Source organism: Labrus mixtus, chromosome 14 (genome assembly GCF_963584025.1).
Source record: "Labrus mixtus chromosome 14, fLabMix1.1, whole genome shotgun sequence".
Lineage (NCBI taxonomy): Eukaryota > Metazoa > Chordata > Actinopteri > Labriformes > Labridae > Labrus > Labrus mixtus.
The window spans coordinates 6205861-6219741 of record NC_083625.1 but is presented as its reverse complement, the minus strand read 5'-3'; the positions used below and the strand labels follow the sequence as shown (position 1 = coordinate 6219741).

Sequence of the window (13881 nt, the reverse complement as noted above, 5' to 3'; positions counted from 1 at the left end):
ATTTTAATAAATGTCATTCCCTGGAGGTCAATGTGTTTCCTCTCGGGCTGCAGTATAGCTCAGTCTGCAGGATCTAAGGTCAGGAACTGGAGGGACAAAGTCTCTGAACGGACCAAAGAATGGAAATTGGTCTGGGTGCTGGAGAGTTGCCAGTTTACTTCCTGAGTACTGCAGAGGTGCATTTGAGCAAGGAACAGAAGCCCAGACTGCTCGGCGCGCCCCCCTTTGTGAATCCCTCTCATTCTGACATCTCTATCACTGCATGTCCATGTTTGTGCACGAGTGTATTTCAGATCTATGTGAGTAACATGACGCTCAATGATAGAGTGTAAACTTGAACTTCTCCTTGGGAATAAATAAAGTGAAGAAAATCAAACATACCATACCCACCAGCGACCTGCAAGAAGACAAACACAGGACAACAAGAGGAAGACGAAAATTCCGCAAATTGAGTTTTTTGTTTGTTTTCTAAAGGGAAACTTTGATCAGACATCAATTTTAAATGTAAGTTAACAAACCATACAGTAGGCTGTGAATGGATGCTTTGCCTGCGGTGGACAGGCGACCTCACCAGCCACCCCCCCCCCCCCCCTCCCCCCAGGGCCCCACATGGGAAAAGTGATATTCAGTAGATTATGAATAGATGGACTACACACAGCACACATATTTACTCCTTTGACAAACAGCCCTTTATTATGTACATCTTCAGTAACAAATGTCCGTCCTTTAAGGCTCTCTCATTGTGGAACGTGCCAAAGCGGCAGATTGCTTTCTTAGCAACTATTTGTGTTTTTATTAAAAGTCCAAGTGAAACATGACAAGAGGGCGGTACAATATTTGGTGCATTTTTTGTATGTGTAGTGAATTAATCGAGTAAAACAAGCTCTGGCATCGTTCTTCATTTGGTCTGAATCATCATTGGTCCAAGTCCTGACTGAGGCTTTTACAGTAACCATGACTACACCTCTTATCTGATGTATTATAGACAATCTGCGTTATTATGTGCATTATAGACAATCTGCGTTATTATGTGCATTATAGACAGTCTGCATTATTGTTCACAAATGTGTGTTTTCTTAAGTTAGGACATACAACAGTGTTTATTATTTTGAGCTCAGGTGAACTAAACTGAAGAGCTTACACGTGACCAGGACGAGCGTTTGCACAGGTGCTTCAAAACTAAAATCAGTAATTAATACAGTAAATGTCTTTGCATCATTGGTCCTGCAGACACCAGCAGAAGTGTGAACATTTAGAAGCAAGCAGAAAATAAACCCTAGGAGTTTAAAAAAAAACACGATTACCGGTAACACTGCTACATTGAGAAAGTGAACCAGGTCAGACGCTCTCATGGTAAGTAACATAAACTCTACAAATTCATCATTTCATCCCTGCAATTATATACAGACAACTCTATTTGTCTTCATCTGTAATGCTCAAACAAATTGTTTTTGTTCGAAAGTCTTTGACACATTACTGTCTTGTGTTTAAGGACAGTACTACAGTTAATGACAACAAGATATTATATTTACTAAAATCAGGCAGACACACATATTGCCCCGTTTCTTGGCTTAATCGCAAAGCCATTTTTCAAGTATTTGAAACTATCCTCACTGAGCGCAAAAAGTGGGAAGTGTTGTCGAGTGGTGTTTAACGTTTAAAATGCATTCAAGTGTGGTCCTTTCCTGCGCTTCTGTAAAACATCATACCTACCCCCCCAACCTCCGAGTTTCATTCAGTTTTGTGTCAATTTTACATGAAGAGTTCTTATAGTGCTAAAATAAGTGGACAGATAAGCTGCTGCTTCGTGTACATTATCGAATGAGATGAGAAGTGAGGACTGCTCATGCTCACAGTCCTGTGTATGTGACCGGGGTGACGCCGTGGATCAGCAGCGTTGGCCCCAGGTTATTAGTGACTGCTTCCAAGTGAGCCAAATACTGCTGCGAGTGGCCACGCTGAGCAGGAGGCCGAGGCAGATACAGGAAGCGGACGGCGGCCTGTGAGCTGTGCTCCAGCAGCATGCAGTTCACCGCGGACAGGAAGTCCTCCGACAGAACGTGTTTCGGTTCTTCGACCGGCTCGATGTGATGCTGCACCACAGTGTCCCACGGCACGATCTTTATCGACGCCCTGATCCTCAGCTTCCTCAGCAGCTCTCTGAACGCCTCCTCGTTCACCACCCAGCCCTGGTCGTTGGACTCGGTCTCCACGTTCAGAAAGATTCTCATCCTCGCGCGGCGCCACTTGTGAGACATGTTGAGCACGCAGGCCATCTGCAGCAGGAAGAGGCTGCACACGTCCTCGTAATCACGGCTGCCCGGCTGGAGCAGGTTGAGAGGCCACACGTCGATAGTCCGCTCCGAGCCATCTACCTTGCTATCTTTATCCTCTCCCTCCAACTGGAAGAAATAGCGGGCAAGGCACGCATTCTTGCCCATTTTTAAGGCGTCGGAGATGATCCCTACGTACTCCTCGGGAGACAGCGAGCGCGGGCTCTCAACGTGTCGGACCGGGGGGAAGTGGGCTTGCAAAGACGGCAGGTCGACCCCGAAATTATACTCGCCCTCGCTCCCTTGTCCCATGGAAGAGTTGCAGAAGGCCGTGTCCTGCAGGAAGAAGTCGTCCGGAGTGCAGCTGTCATAGAAACCCAAAATCAGGGTGTTGGGCTTCATGCCACCTTTGGGAAATAAAAACAAAAAGTCTGTGCTGAAAAGTCACTCGGTAGCAAGAAAGCTGCATCATAATGAGAAAGAGAAAACGAGAGCTTACCGAGGCCTGTGATTCGCAGTAGATGCTGTGTTCCCTGTCTGACAGAGGGGGACAGCGAGAGGTCCACGAAGGCCTTCACATCCAGTTTATCAACCAGGCTCAACCAGAAGTTGTACTGCTGCTGGACCGGGTCTGTAGGCACGGTGTCTACAACACAGGGGAAAGCAGAAGTTAAGAACATGCAGAGAATACAAAGAGAAAGCAAGTTGTGAGTGGAGGAACATTTAGTGGAAATGTCAAACCGAAGCAGTTCAGGTAAAGAAGAAAACAACAAAGCTTACTGAATTGAAATGATGAGTTGAAAATAAAAACATAAATGGATACACTCAAGTTGAGTACTAGCATTGCAGGTACAGAAGTAGACATTGCAATGCATCACAATGGACACCAGGGGGCATAAAGAGAATCTGTGACTAAGTGACTAATAAAATAAATACACAGCAAACACTGTTTGTATATCCAAAGGGTGCATCATACTGAATACGTTTACAAAGTAAACATATGAGGCGCTAGACATCTGTCTGGTTCAAACTCTAAGGCCCGGTGCTTTAACGAAAACTTAGTCTCTCATTAATAATGCAAGAAAGGCAGCAGATGGAAAGTGAAAGCCCAGGAGGCAGCCTTCCATGAGGGCAATCCACAGACTTTAGATAGTCTGACCAGAGCTGGTTTAGATCATCAGTGGTATGCAAACTACTTTAATATGTCCTGTGTGTATTAATAATGTGACTGGATGCTTTTTGATTCAGGACAAATATAATGGATATTGGACATCAAAACTGTTTTTCCTGTATTTTATGGGATGTTTTGTATCTTTTTACAGATGATTTTTCTGTCCTTTGATTGTGAAAGCCTGAGGGAGACAGGAAATGTGGAAAGAGTGTGGGTGGCTTAAACATGTAAAAACAGATTTTAGGATTTAACTGGTGCTGCTGTAAGTGTGACTTTCAGCCTCAATGCCAACTATATACCAAGAAGTCCATCGGGGTTCTCCATTTGAGTTTTTTTCATCCATCATTTTTTGTTGGAAATATATAAATATATAGTTAAGTCCAACATTTACACCGTGTGAAAGGCACCTTAAACATTTTCAAGTTAATTTAGCTTTTACCTTAACCCAGCGACATCACCACCCATCACCGGCCATCAATTGAGTCTGAGTCTCTATGTTAGTGGAGGGACTTTACTAAAATAAAAAAGATAGAATTTTGTCACCTCACCTCAACTGCACTCACCTTCCCACCCTGTAGTTTGCTGAAGGAAGGAATTATGAATTACCAAATTAAAAACTATAACAGGGTCACTACTGTTTCATCACCAGCTGAATAATTACATTACACAGTTGAAGGACTATTTCAAAAACCTTCCAAAACCGCCTCAAACATAACGTCAACACAAAAGAGGGATTAATTTTTCCAATAATTTCACTTTGGAAATAACTTTTTAATTTGTGCCATTTAACCAGACATACACAGAGAGACAGCTGTCTAATATAAACAACTCCTCTGCAGCCAAGGGTGATACTGTATGTGAAAGGGCATAAACGTCCATACAGGAATAACTTTCTTTCAATAGCAACTGTTTCAAGGAAACATCAAAGCCTTAAACGAATCCCTCAATTGTGTTGAAACGTGATCAGGCTGTTCTGGAAGGTTTGAGAAATAAGATTACAAATACGAAATGCATTTATTGAGTTTAGTCTGAAACAAGCAGTGATGAAACAATAGTTACCTCATTACAGTTTTTATTTAGAAATGTATTATTCCTTATTTTAGTGTGCAACACAGCTAGGTAAACATCAATAATCCTGTTTCTCTCTGCTTAAGGTTATTTCTCTCAGCTTAAATCTAGCTCTGAAGTGAAGTTTATGCAGGAAGTTAATCATTTTAATAAACTAGTTTATTTTGTGTTTCTTTTGAATGCTTAAAAATTCACAAATATGCAGGAAGTAAAGACGCTCAAATATACCCAAGTGCACCCACCCTAACATTACAGGCTGAAGGGGTGAAATGTGAATCAGGTTGGTAAATGATTCAAAGATAAAAAAAAAAAAAACATAATTTAATAACGTAAGCTGCACATGGCCATCGCAGACCATCCACAGTAAATTACCCAGATCTCCCAGCTGCACGTGGCCCAACACGAACAGTCCTCCCTTCTTCAGCTGGTTGACAAACAGGATGAGCTGACAGGAAGAGCGAGGGTTGGCCACCATTAACAGCACCTGCGGCCTCCAGAACTTCACGTGGTCTTTCCTCACGTCCAGCATCAACAGATACTTACGCACCTGAAGAAAACAGAAGACAGACTTTACAGCGGACTGCAGCATGTATTTGATAGTCGGTGTACACCTTTATCTACAGGAGACATCGATACCTGATGGAAAATGAGAGCCTGGCTGATGTAGCCCCAGCTGCTGGTGGGTGATCTGTAGTGGAGGAAAAGCAGCAGCACCAGCAGGAGGACTATGCTGCCCGAGGAATAAACGGGGTTGATGACGAACATCATCACCAAACAACTCAGGATCCCCAGAAGGCAAGTGTGCCAGGAGAAGAGTTGGAAGGTCGGCCTGTTGAATACAAAGAAACAAAAAAAATAAAAAAATTCAGAGATCACATTTACTGCCTTGAGAAAATAAAAGAAAGATCAAATTAAGTGTAAAAAGGCTGTTAGAAATAAGGATGTTTGGAACTTGTGCTAAACTTTTGGCTTTCTAATTCTTCATTTTGAGCCTGCAATCAGCGAAAGAAAATACCTTAAGCTACTCCACTTTTTTCAGCTTTTCTCGAATCACTGAGCAATTCTAGTTGTTTTTTTTCCCCCTGCACCCTAAGCCCGAGCACATGACATCACTTAACGTTTGAAATAGGAGTAAATGGCAGGCAATCCTAGTGATAGTTTGACTCAGAATTAAGGATTTTTCTCTGTAAATTTCCTTCTGAACATTTGGCTTACCTGTCTGATTAGTTTAAGGGTTTTTGATGTTGCATCACCAGTATGCTGGTCAAACAAGTGAGTGAGATAGCTGCACACTCATTTCCTTATAAAGTGACTAATCTTTACCTGAAATTTGGTGCAGATGCCCATTCCAGAGCCAAACAGGCCAGGTCGACGGCAGCGTAGGCAAGCAAGTAAAAAACAGTCACCAAGGCTGCTACCGAGTTGAGCTCGCCTGCGAACACTACACACTGAAACACAAACACAACACAAACCTCAGGACACTGCTTCTAATAATACATGATCTGCAGTCTGCAGAAAATATCCTCACTTGTGCCAGGCCCCAGGTGTACAGCACAGCCACCCATGGGTTCCCCGAGCTTGACGTGATGGCGGCGGGCGCTAACGGCAAACCTGTGAGGAAACCAAAAGTCACTTAGGAAATTCCACCATATTAGAGAATCCACTGTTGGGGTAAAAACGCCTGTCCTTACCGAATAGGTGATCCACAGCGAGTGCATGAAGGATACGGGACGCTCCGATTAAAGAACACATGGCAGCTGACAGTGAAGCGCAGTATATCCCGATGGTGACTAATGGTGGCCAGACGTTTATTTTCTGCAAGAACCCATAATCCTGAATCAACAGGGTCCTGAAGGAAAAGAAGAAAAAAAAATCACAACCAATTAGGGATCCGTCTTTAGGTGGTTAAATCACACCACACTATAATGAACATCGTCTGACCTGTCACAGGTGGCGCTGACCATGAGGAGGAGGAGGACATAGACCGTGAATGTGTAAAACACTGCTGAGATGGTGCCTTTAGGGATGGCAACACTTGGATTCTTCAGCTCCCCTAAAGACAATAAATGACAGCGTTTGCATGTTTGTCTGTTAAAACAATATTAAGATTTACTAAAGGTGGATAGGTGTATTTAAGAATATCCTGTTTGACAAGTTATCCACATCAGAGCATGCACAATAACCAAAGGTAAAATTAAAAGGCAGTATGGCGAAATACTTTAAATTTAGAAGTCCTGCTTTCAAATATGTTCTTAAGTAAAAGACAAGATGCATGATAAGCAAATTGTATTCAAATTATCAAAAGAAAATCACATCGCTTTTGTTGTATTAAAACAGTGTTGTGGACAACATGCTGAGCAATTTGATTGGAAGAAAGGTCTTCCATGAGTGCTGATAAATAGTACAACAGCTCATAGATGTTTTAGGCCTTTATTTTGAAAGGGCAGCTGTAGAGAGACAGGAAATATGGGGAGAAATCAAATGCAACAAATAGCATCATGACCAGGAGTCGAACCTGCGACCAGTGCAACGTGGACGTGTATCCTCTGTACATGGGACGGCCGCTCTACCAAATGAGCTAAATCAGGAACCCAGCCTTGATGAGTTTTTTAAGGTTTATTTTGGGGCTTTTTTAAGCCTTTAATTAGAAATAAGACAATGGATTGAGTACACAATCGAGGGAGAGTCACAGGTCGGTACATGGTCGCACACTCACCACTAGGCTACCGGCGCCTGCAGCACTCAAATTTTAGCTAGAAGTATCACTCAGCTTCAGGTGCTCTTTATATCCTTCACTGACGTTATAAGAATTGTTACAGAAAGCTGTCTTTACCAGTACACAAAGAAGGAGGAGTTGCAGGAAAATGTTTATGTGTTGTTGGGAAACAGTCCAGTTAAGGAGTTAGTTGTGACAGTGGAGTCGTACGATTAGAGAAACAACTACGATATCACTTTTACTTTTTTGCTACTTGAAGCTGTAACAAACCTAGTCTACTTTGTAAAGTAAGATTTGAGTAATTAACTCACAATTTGTATTTACATACATAATATCACTCAATGTACTTTTTTACTTTTAAACTCGGGCAATGATAGATGTAAGACAACAAGCTTGTACCTGACATGTTGGCTCCAGCCATTATCCCAGTGCAGCTGGTGAAAAAGACGGCAAACACGGTGGCAAAGGACATGACGGTGTTGGTGCTGTAGTCCAACGAGTAATCGGCTGCAAGTAGAAAAAAAAGAAAGAAAGAGGAAGGAAATCGAGGCCTTTAATAGATGCTCCTAAATTTAAACCCACTGTGTAGCTTTTTCTTGTGAAATCACTTTCACGACCTCCTTCACAACCCCTCCTCACAGTGCCCCAACACTCACAGTTCAGGTTTCTTCTCAAAGTGGTAGAGCTGAAGCCTGTGTAGCTGGCGTTGAACTGGGTGGACTGGTTACCAGGTCCCGCGTGGCTTATGATAAAATCGAACGGTTTGACCGCCACAGAACTGATGAAGATGGACAGCAAGGATGCGGTGACCACCAGCAGGATGACGAAAGCGGTGCGGGAGTAGATGTGGGCGCCCACGAGACAAACGATCAGGCACAGCAGAAGGACTACCGATGAGTACAGCACCGTGTACCAGTAACCATGAGGGAGCACGCGGAACCCCTCACCCAGATGTGTGTCTATTACAGAGGACAAAAGGCAAGAAAATTGTTAGAATTATCATAATAATTGAACTGAGAACTCTGTGAAGGAATGCTAAAGACATGATGGCTAAGAGACACAGGACAGAGCCTAAAACTTACCAGGATTTCTCCCAAAGACATCGAGGATGGCCTCAACAAGTCCAAGAACGTATTCTCCACATGCACATACTTTGGCTAAGAAGAACATCAAACCAATGCTTCCTCCAAACTCCGGGCCCAGAGAGCGACTTATCATGTCTGGTTTCATTCCGTTAAGGGAGATGTTTTTAAGCCAAATTAATGGAATTGAATCGCATCGATTGAATACGACTCGGAGGTGCTGACTCTTTCCCCCCAAAAAAACTGCAAACTCAGCTTGCAAACCACCCAGTGTGTCTGCTGGAGGCCAAAATGTGATGGAGCCAACAGAACTACATCATCTAGAAGGAGAAAAAAAAGCAGAGATGCAGTTCTGTTTTCCCCAAACTGGAAAAATCTCTTCTTCATGGCTTTGGCCTTGAGATCCTGTCCATGAAACTCACATGCAGAATCAATGAAAGGGTTGCAATTGTGACTGACTTTGCGTACACAGATCTCGCTTTTGGTTATACGACAACTGGCTGGCACCCTGAAACAAACTTGCCTTCCCACTCTGAATCGTTTTAAAGGTTTGGCAGAACTACCTTGAGGCCAAACATAGGAGTGGCTGCTGTTTCCTCAACCACAGAAGCTACAGCTCCTTGTAGCACCCAGGTACCTGTCTGCTGCTTTTGGAGATCCCCCCCCGGGTATACCAAGCCCAGAATGACCTCTGGCCACAATTCCCATCATTTACTCCAACAATGAAGTCTTCAAACATGGACCCACTCGCATTCAAGAAGGCGGCAGACCCCAGATAAGGCAAAGAAAATGGATGGATGGATCGGGCGGTGGATCATATAGTATCACACATGTACTATGGTTTCCTGCCTCTAAATACTTACTGGAATGCAGTCTTGGTAATCCATGAGTACGGTTACAGCATAATCTGCAAACCCCCATACACGAGCTGGTTGTTCCTCCATCGATAAAGCCCAGTGTGGGATATCAGACATTGACGTGTATACCACTAAGTGAATGGATCCTGATACCATAACGCCTTAGCTCCCACAAAAATCTACTCGTGTCAACATAGCACAATGTTACAAAACTGCATTGGAACATCTCTAACCGAGTTGCATTAAAAAACATTTTGAAATATTGAGTAAGGATACAGTAGGCACCACCGCCCTGCACAGCACCATTGGTGGAAATGGCGCAGATGGACAATATTGTAAGGGATATAATGGTGTAGGCTACAAACACCATTAAGAGTCCCTGTAACAGCCCCGCATGACCCACCACAAACCCTGCAAGAGAGAGAGAGAGAGATCACGTCTACGTTAGTCACAACTGTACCACCAACACAATGACTCATTTATACTCCGACATACAAACACACACTGTCTGCAAAACCAAATCAGCTTTCTGGTTTCTCTAATCTCTCCGTCCATGTGGCGCTCACCCATTCTCAGAAACAGAATAATGCTGAACATGGAGAGGATGGTCGGCACCATCACGCCAAAAAAAGTGTCCAGTTGCCGGGGGTCTTTGGTGGGCGTGTCGGTGCCAGAGTCCGGGGAAGAGTCTGCCTTTGCGCCGCATGCTGCTGCCGCGGCGACGGTCAAACCGCAGACCCCTGAGGGGATCAGGGGGCTGCGTTCGTTCAACATGGCTGGTAAAGAGTCTGATTGCCCTGCGAGACACAAAACAAACGAGGACAGAAAGAGACATCAGACTAATCTCTACTGTAGAGCCAACAGTTCATTAGCAGTATAGAAGTCTGCATTTTAAAGGCTTTCGCTGCCAGAGAAAGAGCGTTCCATCCTTAAGCCAAACAGGAAAAATACATTGCTTAATTCACTTTTTTTCCACCAGACGTATTACGGTTAATAAGTGAAAAACCTTGAAGGTAAAGGTTAAGACATGCACTGCTCAAAGTCCACTAATAAGTCAGGTTTTTTTTGCCCATTTTGTGCTTTCTATAACACTTTCCATTCTTCCAGAGACAAACCAGGTTCACTTATTGATGACATGTTTGTGTTAAGTTTTAAAGATGTTTTACTTTTCAAAGCTAACGTATTGTATCGAGACGTCACAAACTCTCGCTTTGGCCTTCTGTTTCAGTGAGTTCTCATACTTTTATCCTCTCCTCACTGGAGAGCATCATGTGCACAGCAGCGCATGTCCTGCACCGCTATGTGAACGCCTGGAGCCTCACGTAAACACATTGTTTACTTCAAAGCGTTGCAAGGCTTCGGGGCACACACAAGTATTTGAATCGAAAAAAAGGGGAATCTGAACATAGTTTGAGATTTGGACTCGATCAATGAACATGTGCAACCTTTTTCTTTGTCAAATTATTTTTTTGCTCCGTACAGGTATGACGTAAAACCAGTTCAGCAGCACTCAGGTTCAACACAAGCCTGCAATAAAGATTTTCGGCTGTGGAGGTAACTTCAGGATTAACTCTGGGTTTTCAGGACTCAGAGGTACAGTAGTTCACTTCTTACCGGGGTAGACTGCCAAGGTAACTTGTGCAGAACAAACTAACTTAGATATTTATGTTTGGAAAAGAGATCAGTTTGAAGGAAGAAATGCCCGCTCTACTGACCTATAAGATGTCTGTGAGCTGACCGTGAGGGAAAAGGGAAACACTTTGTCTTTCCACTTTGATTTGACATTAATTAATTTTTTTTAAAGTTGTATTTCTGCTCCACTGATATCATCCCACAACAAAGACTGAACGTTCTTGATCCTACAAGACTAAAGATCATTATTAAATGTACTATCACTATTACATATTCTCTTTTGTCAGTCCCTTACCGCTCTGTTTGTTACAGTCGGGCCTGCGGCTGAAATAGAACACCTTTAACTGTCAGACACGCCCATCTTGTATATGTGCAACAAATTAATGAAGTGGAACAAAACGGAACATACTAGTCACAGCTGTGTTGGCTTTTGTGTGTTTAAGTCTAACTTCCTCTTCTTCTAATATCAATGTTTGATCGTGTGCTGACGGCAGACTTGACCATGTCTGGAAATTGGTCGTATACGGCTATGACCGCTTCATTCATGTGAACGTGCACACACAAACTGTGGATTGATTTATTGAGTTGATAACATGGTTAGTGAAGCCAGGTAACCCAAAGATACTCTGGATCAGGTTCAATTCATCAGGTTTAACCTTTAATTCTACAACAAGGGACAGCTCATCTGTTCTGTCACTTTTCCTACATTAAATCTCTTCTCTGCGTCCCTATTACAGCCACAATCAGTCTCGGTAAAACTCAACCACAAAAGAGCCTGTGATTGAAGTTTGCATCTCTTCACACTGAAAGCCTCTGCTCACACCTCATGCTGGTATTTGCAGTCAGCTGATTCACAGCCGTGTGTCTGATTTTACACACAGCTTAAACCAAAGAGCAGACATTTCAGCCATCTGTGCGCTGTCTGTTTTCTGTCTCTCAGGTGCCAGTGGTCACCTTTGCTATTCTCTCACGGAATGAGGCGGTTTTCCATCAATGAGGCCGTTAGGAGCTTGCTTTAGATCAGCTCCTGAGATCACATGATTCCCGACTGGCACATTTTACACAACAAAGCATGATCGCACATGACGGACATAAGCTCCTAATCACTGTATGGTTCACACCCTGTAACTCTTTTTTTTTTTTTTTTGTCTACAGCAGGTGTTTACATTAGTTTGACTGAAGATCAGAATCTTTGAATTGATAAATCATGTCACAGAATATTCTTCATCATCGGTTTGATCATTCAGTCTAATAATAAAAAACACTTTTCAAGCTGCTTTTTGCACAAACAGACTGGTGCCAGCTGCTCAGGATTTGGGATTTTTCTGCATCTCATATATGTCACTGAATATGTGGAGTTTTAAGTCAGAGAAACAATTTGAGACTTGCTTTATTAAGAATGATTGTAATCGATTATTTTGAGAGATTTTTTTTATGCTGAGCAAGTGAGCTAACGTATTTAAACTTCTGTCCACAGCTGGCGGACTTAAAGCCCTTTAAACACACAAATCATAATGAATGCAATGGTATTTATTCACACATTTATAAGTACTAAATAAAATACACGTGGTATAGATAAACTCTCAACCTCAATGAGAATTAGACGCCTGACTTCCTCCTCTACATTAAAAAGTGTCACTCAGTCTCAGGGCCGTGCTCTGAAGGAGGCTGTTTGTAATGCACTTTACAGATGTTCGTGAAGAAGAAGAAGCAGCAGTCCGCCTGAAAATATAGGCCGGCCCTCTCAAGGTCCGCGGACCGTACTTTTTAAACAAGTCGGTTACCAAAATAAATCATCGTTACCGTGGTGGTTACGTCGTATTTGGGTGGAGTAACTGCGACAGCGCAACTTTGCGTCTTTTCGGACGCCAAAAAATGTCAACAACAACGCGCTACGTGTTCAGCTACATGCCGGGCGAACGTGTGTTTACGTTTTGAAGCTGTGTGAGAGGAAGTAGCCGCAGAAACACCGAGAACGGTCAAACTTACCCCCCCCCCCCCCCCCCCCCCCCTACACACCAGCTCCAGAGAGTTTCACGCACTTCCTGCTTGGCACCCCTTGTTTCTGTGCGTGAGCCCGGGGTTGTCTCAGCGGTGAGCCTCCAGGAGGATATGTCCAGGGTCGGATGCGCAGAGGACGGAGCACTGTGACCACTGCAGGCCGGTGCACAGGGCTGCTGAGTTGGATGCTGTGAAAGATGTGCTGCCCAATAACAACAGTGCAGCCATGGCACGCCTCGTCCCCCCTATTATTTGTTCTTAAGTGTCACGGGAGAGCTACAAACTGCCCATGTGACTGCCGAAAGGGGAGGGCAAATATCTCAAATATGAGCAAAGGTACTGTTTGTCAAAAAACTAACCCCGCCCCTTACTGTAGGCTACACCAATAAAACATGACCTCACTAATGAATATTAACTTTACCTTGACATGGGCTACGTTACATGTCCATGATGTTAGTTTCACTATGATTCAACTTTAGTAACACATCCAGTGTATAAGCATGAGACCTTAATGTTAAGTTGTACTGTAGTCTGGACTGTAATAATAGACTTACTCGCCAGAGGTCACTGTTGAGATGTATATCCTTATGGAGGCCTTCATTACATGTATAGTCAGTCAGAATTTCCATTAAAAAAAAAATACAAAAATAGGCAACTACAAAAAAGCGAAAATCAATCCATCTATGATTTTGCATTTTTTTTTTTACAACTTTATCCATTCTGCTCCAGGAAAGTAAAGTTAAAAAAAGAAGAAGAAGAATAACAGGAGGGTGATTGAATGTGGGAATTTCTAGATCTCTTGGAGAGGAATATGGGAGGGTTGGGGTCGACCCTTTAAATCAACCTCTTATTGGGAATATGGCATCCCCCTTGGGAGACCCCCTCTTTTTTTCCCCTTTGCTTCACAGCCTGTACTCAGCAAATGGTTTATGAGACCCTTCCATGTTCTCTATGGCAGCCCTTAGGCGGACATGCATCCTTTCATTTTATCCACCCTTTAGTGACAATGAGTCATTTCTGGGTGTGTTCTCGAAACTTATTTGATTTGCAATCTTGAGATAAGGAAGCTTGTTTTCTGGTG

At 43.2% G+C, this 13881-nt stretch overlaps 1 protein-coding gene across 2 annotated transcripts; it reads right to left on the bottom strand.

Annotated features, from left to right (window-relative positions):
• Positions 1-666: 666 nt before the first annotated feature.
• On the bottom strand, positions 667-13104 carry slc12a9 (solute carrier family 12 member 9). 2 transcript variants are annotated; one of them, XM_061056513.1, is made up of 14 exons: positions 12819-13104; positions 9734-9964; positions 9444-9578; positions 8311-8448; positions 7885-8187; positions 7628-7735; positions 6454-6565; positions 6204-6361; positions 6041-6123; positions 5836-5960; positions 5149-5341; positions 4885-5059; positions 2773-2919; positions 667-2680 (listed from the first exon to the last, which is right to left on the bottom strand). In XM_061056513.1, the coding sequence occupies exons 2-14, from the start codon at positions 9939-9941 to the stop codon at positions 1851-1853; spliced, it is 2715 nt and encodes a 904-aa protein (XP_060912496.1). In that variant the 5' UTR covers positions 9942-9964; positions 12819-13104; the 3' UTR covers positions 667-1850. The 2 variants fall into 2 exon arrangements, with proteins under 2 accessions (XP_060912496.1, XP_060912495.1); XM_061056512.1 differs by lacking the exon at positions 12819-13104 and having other exon boundaries at positions 9734-10889.
• Between the last annotated feature and the right edge of the window lie 777 nt (positions 13105-13881).

Bases quoted from the DNA above. Each gene is read 5' to 3' on its own strand.
- slc12a9 (XM_061056513.1), bottom strand. From the start codon at position 9,941: ATGTTGAACGAACGCAGCCCCCTGATCCCCTCAGGGGTCTGCGGTTTG. The intron at 8,449-9,443 runs GTATCCTTACTC...GAATGAAACCAG, and splicing joins GCAGGGCGGTGGTGCCTACT to ACATGATAAGTCGCTCTCTG. The intron at 5,342-5,835 runs GTAAAGATTAGT...TGTATTCAACAG, and splicing joins GCATCTGCACCAAATTTCAG to GCCGACCTTCCAACTCTTCT.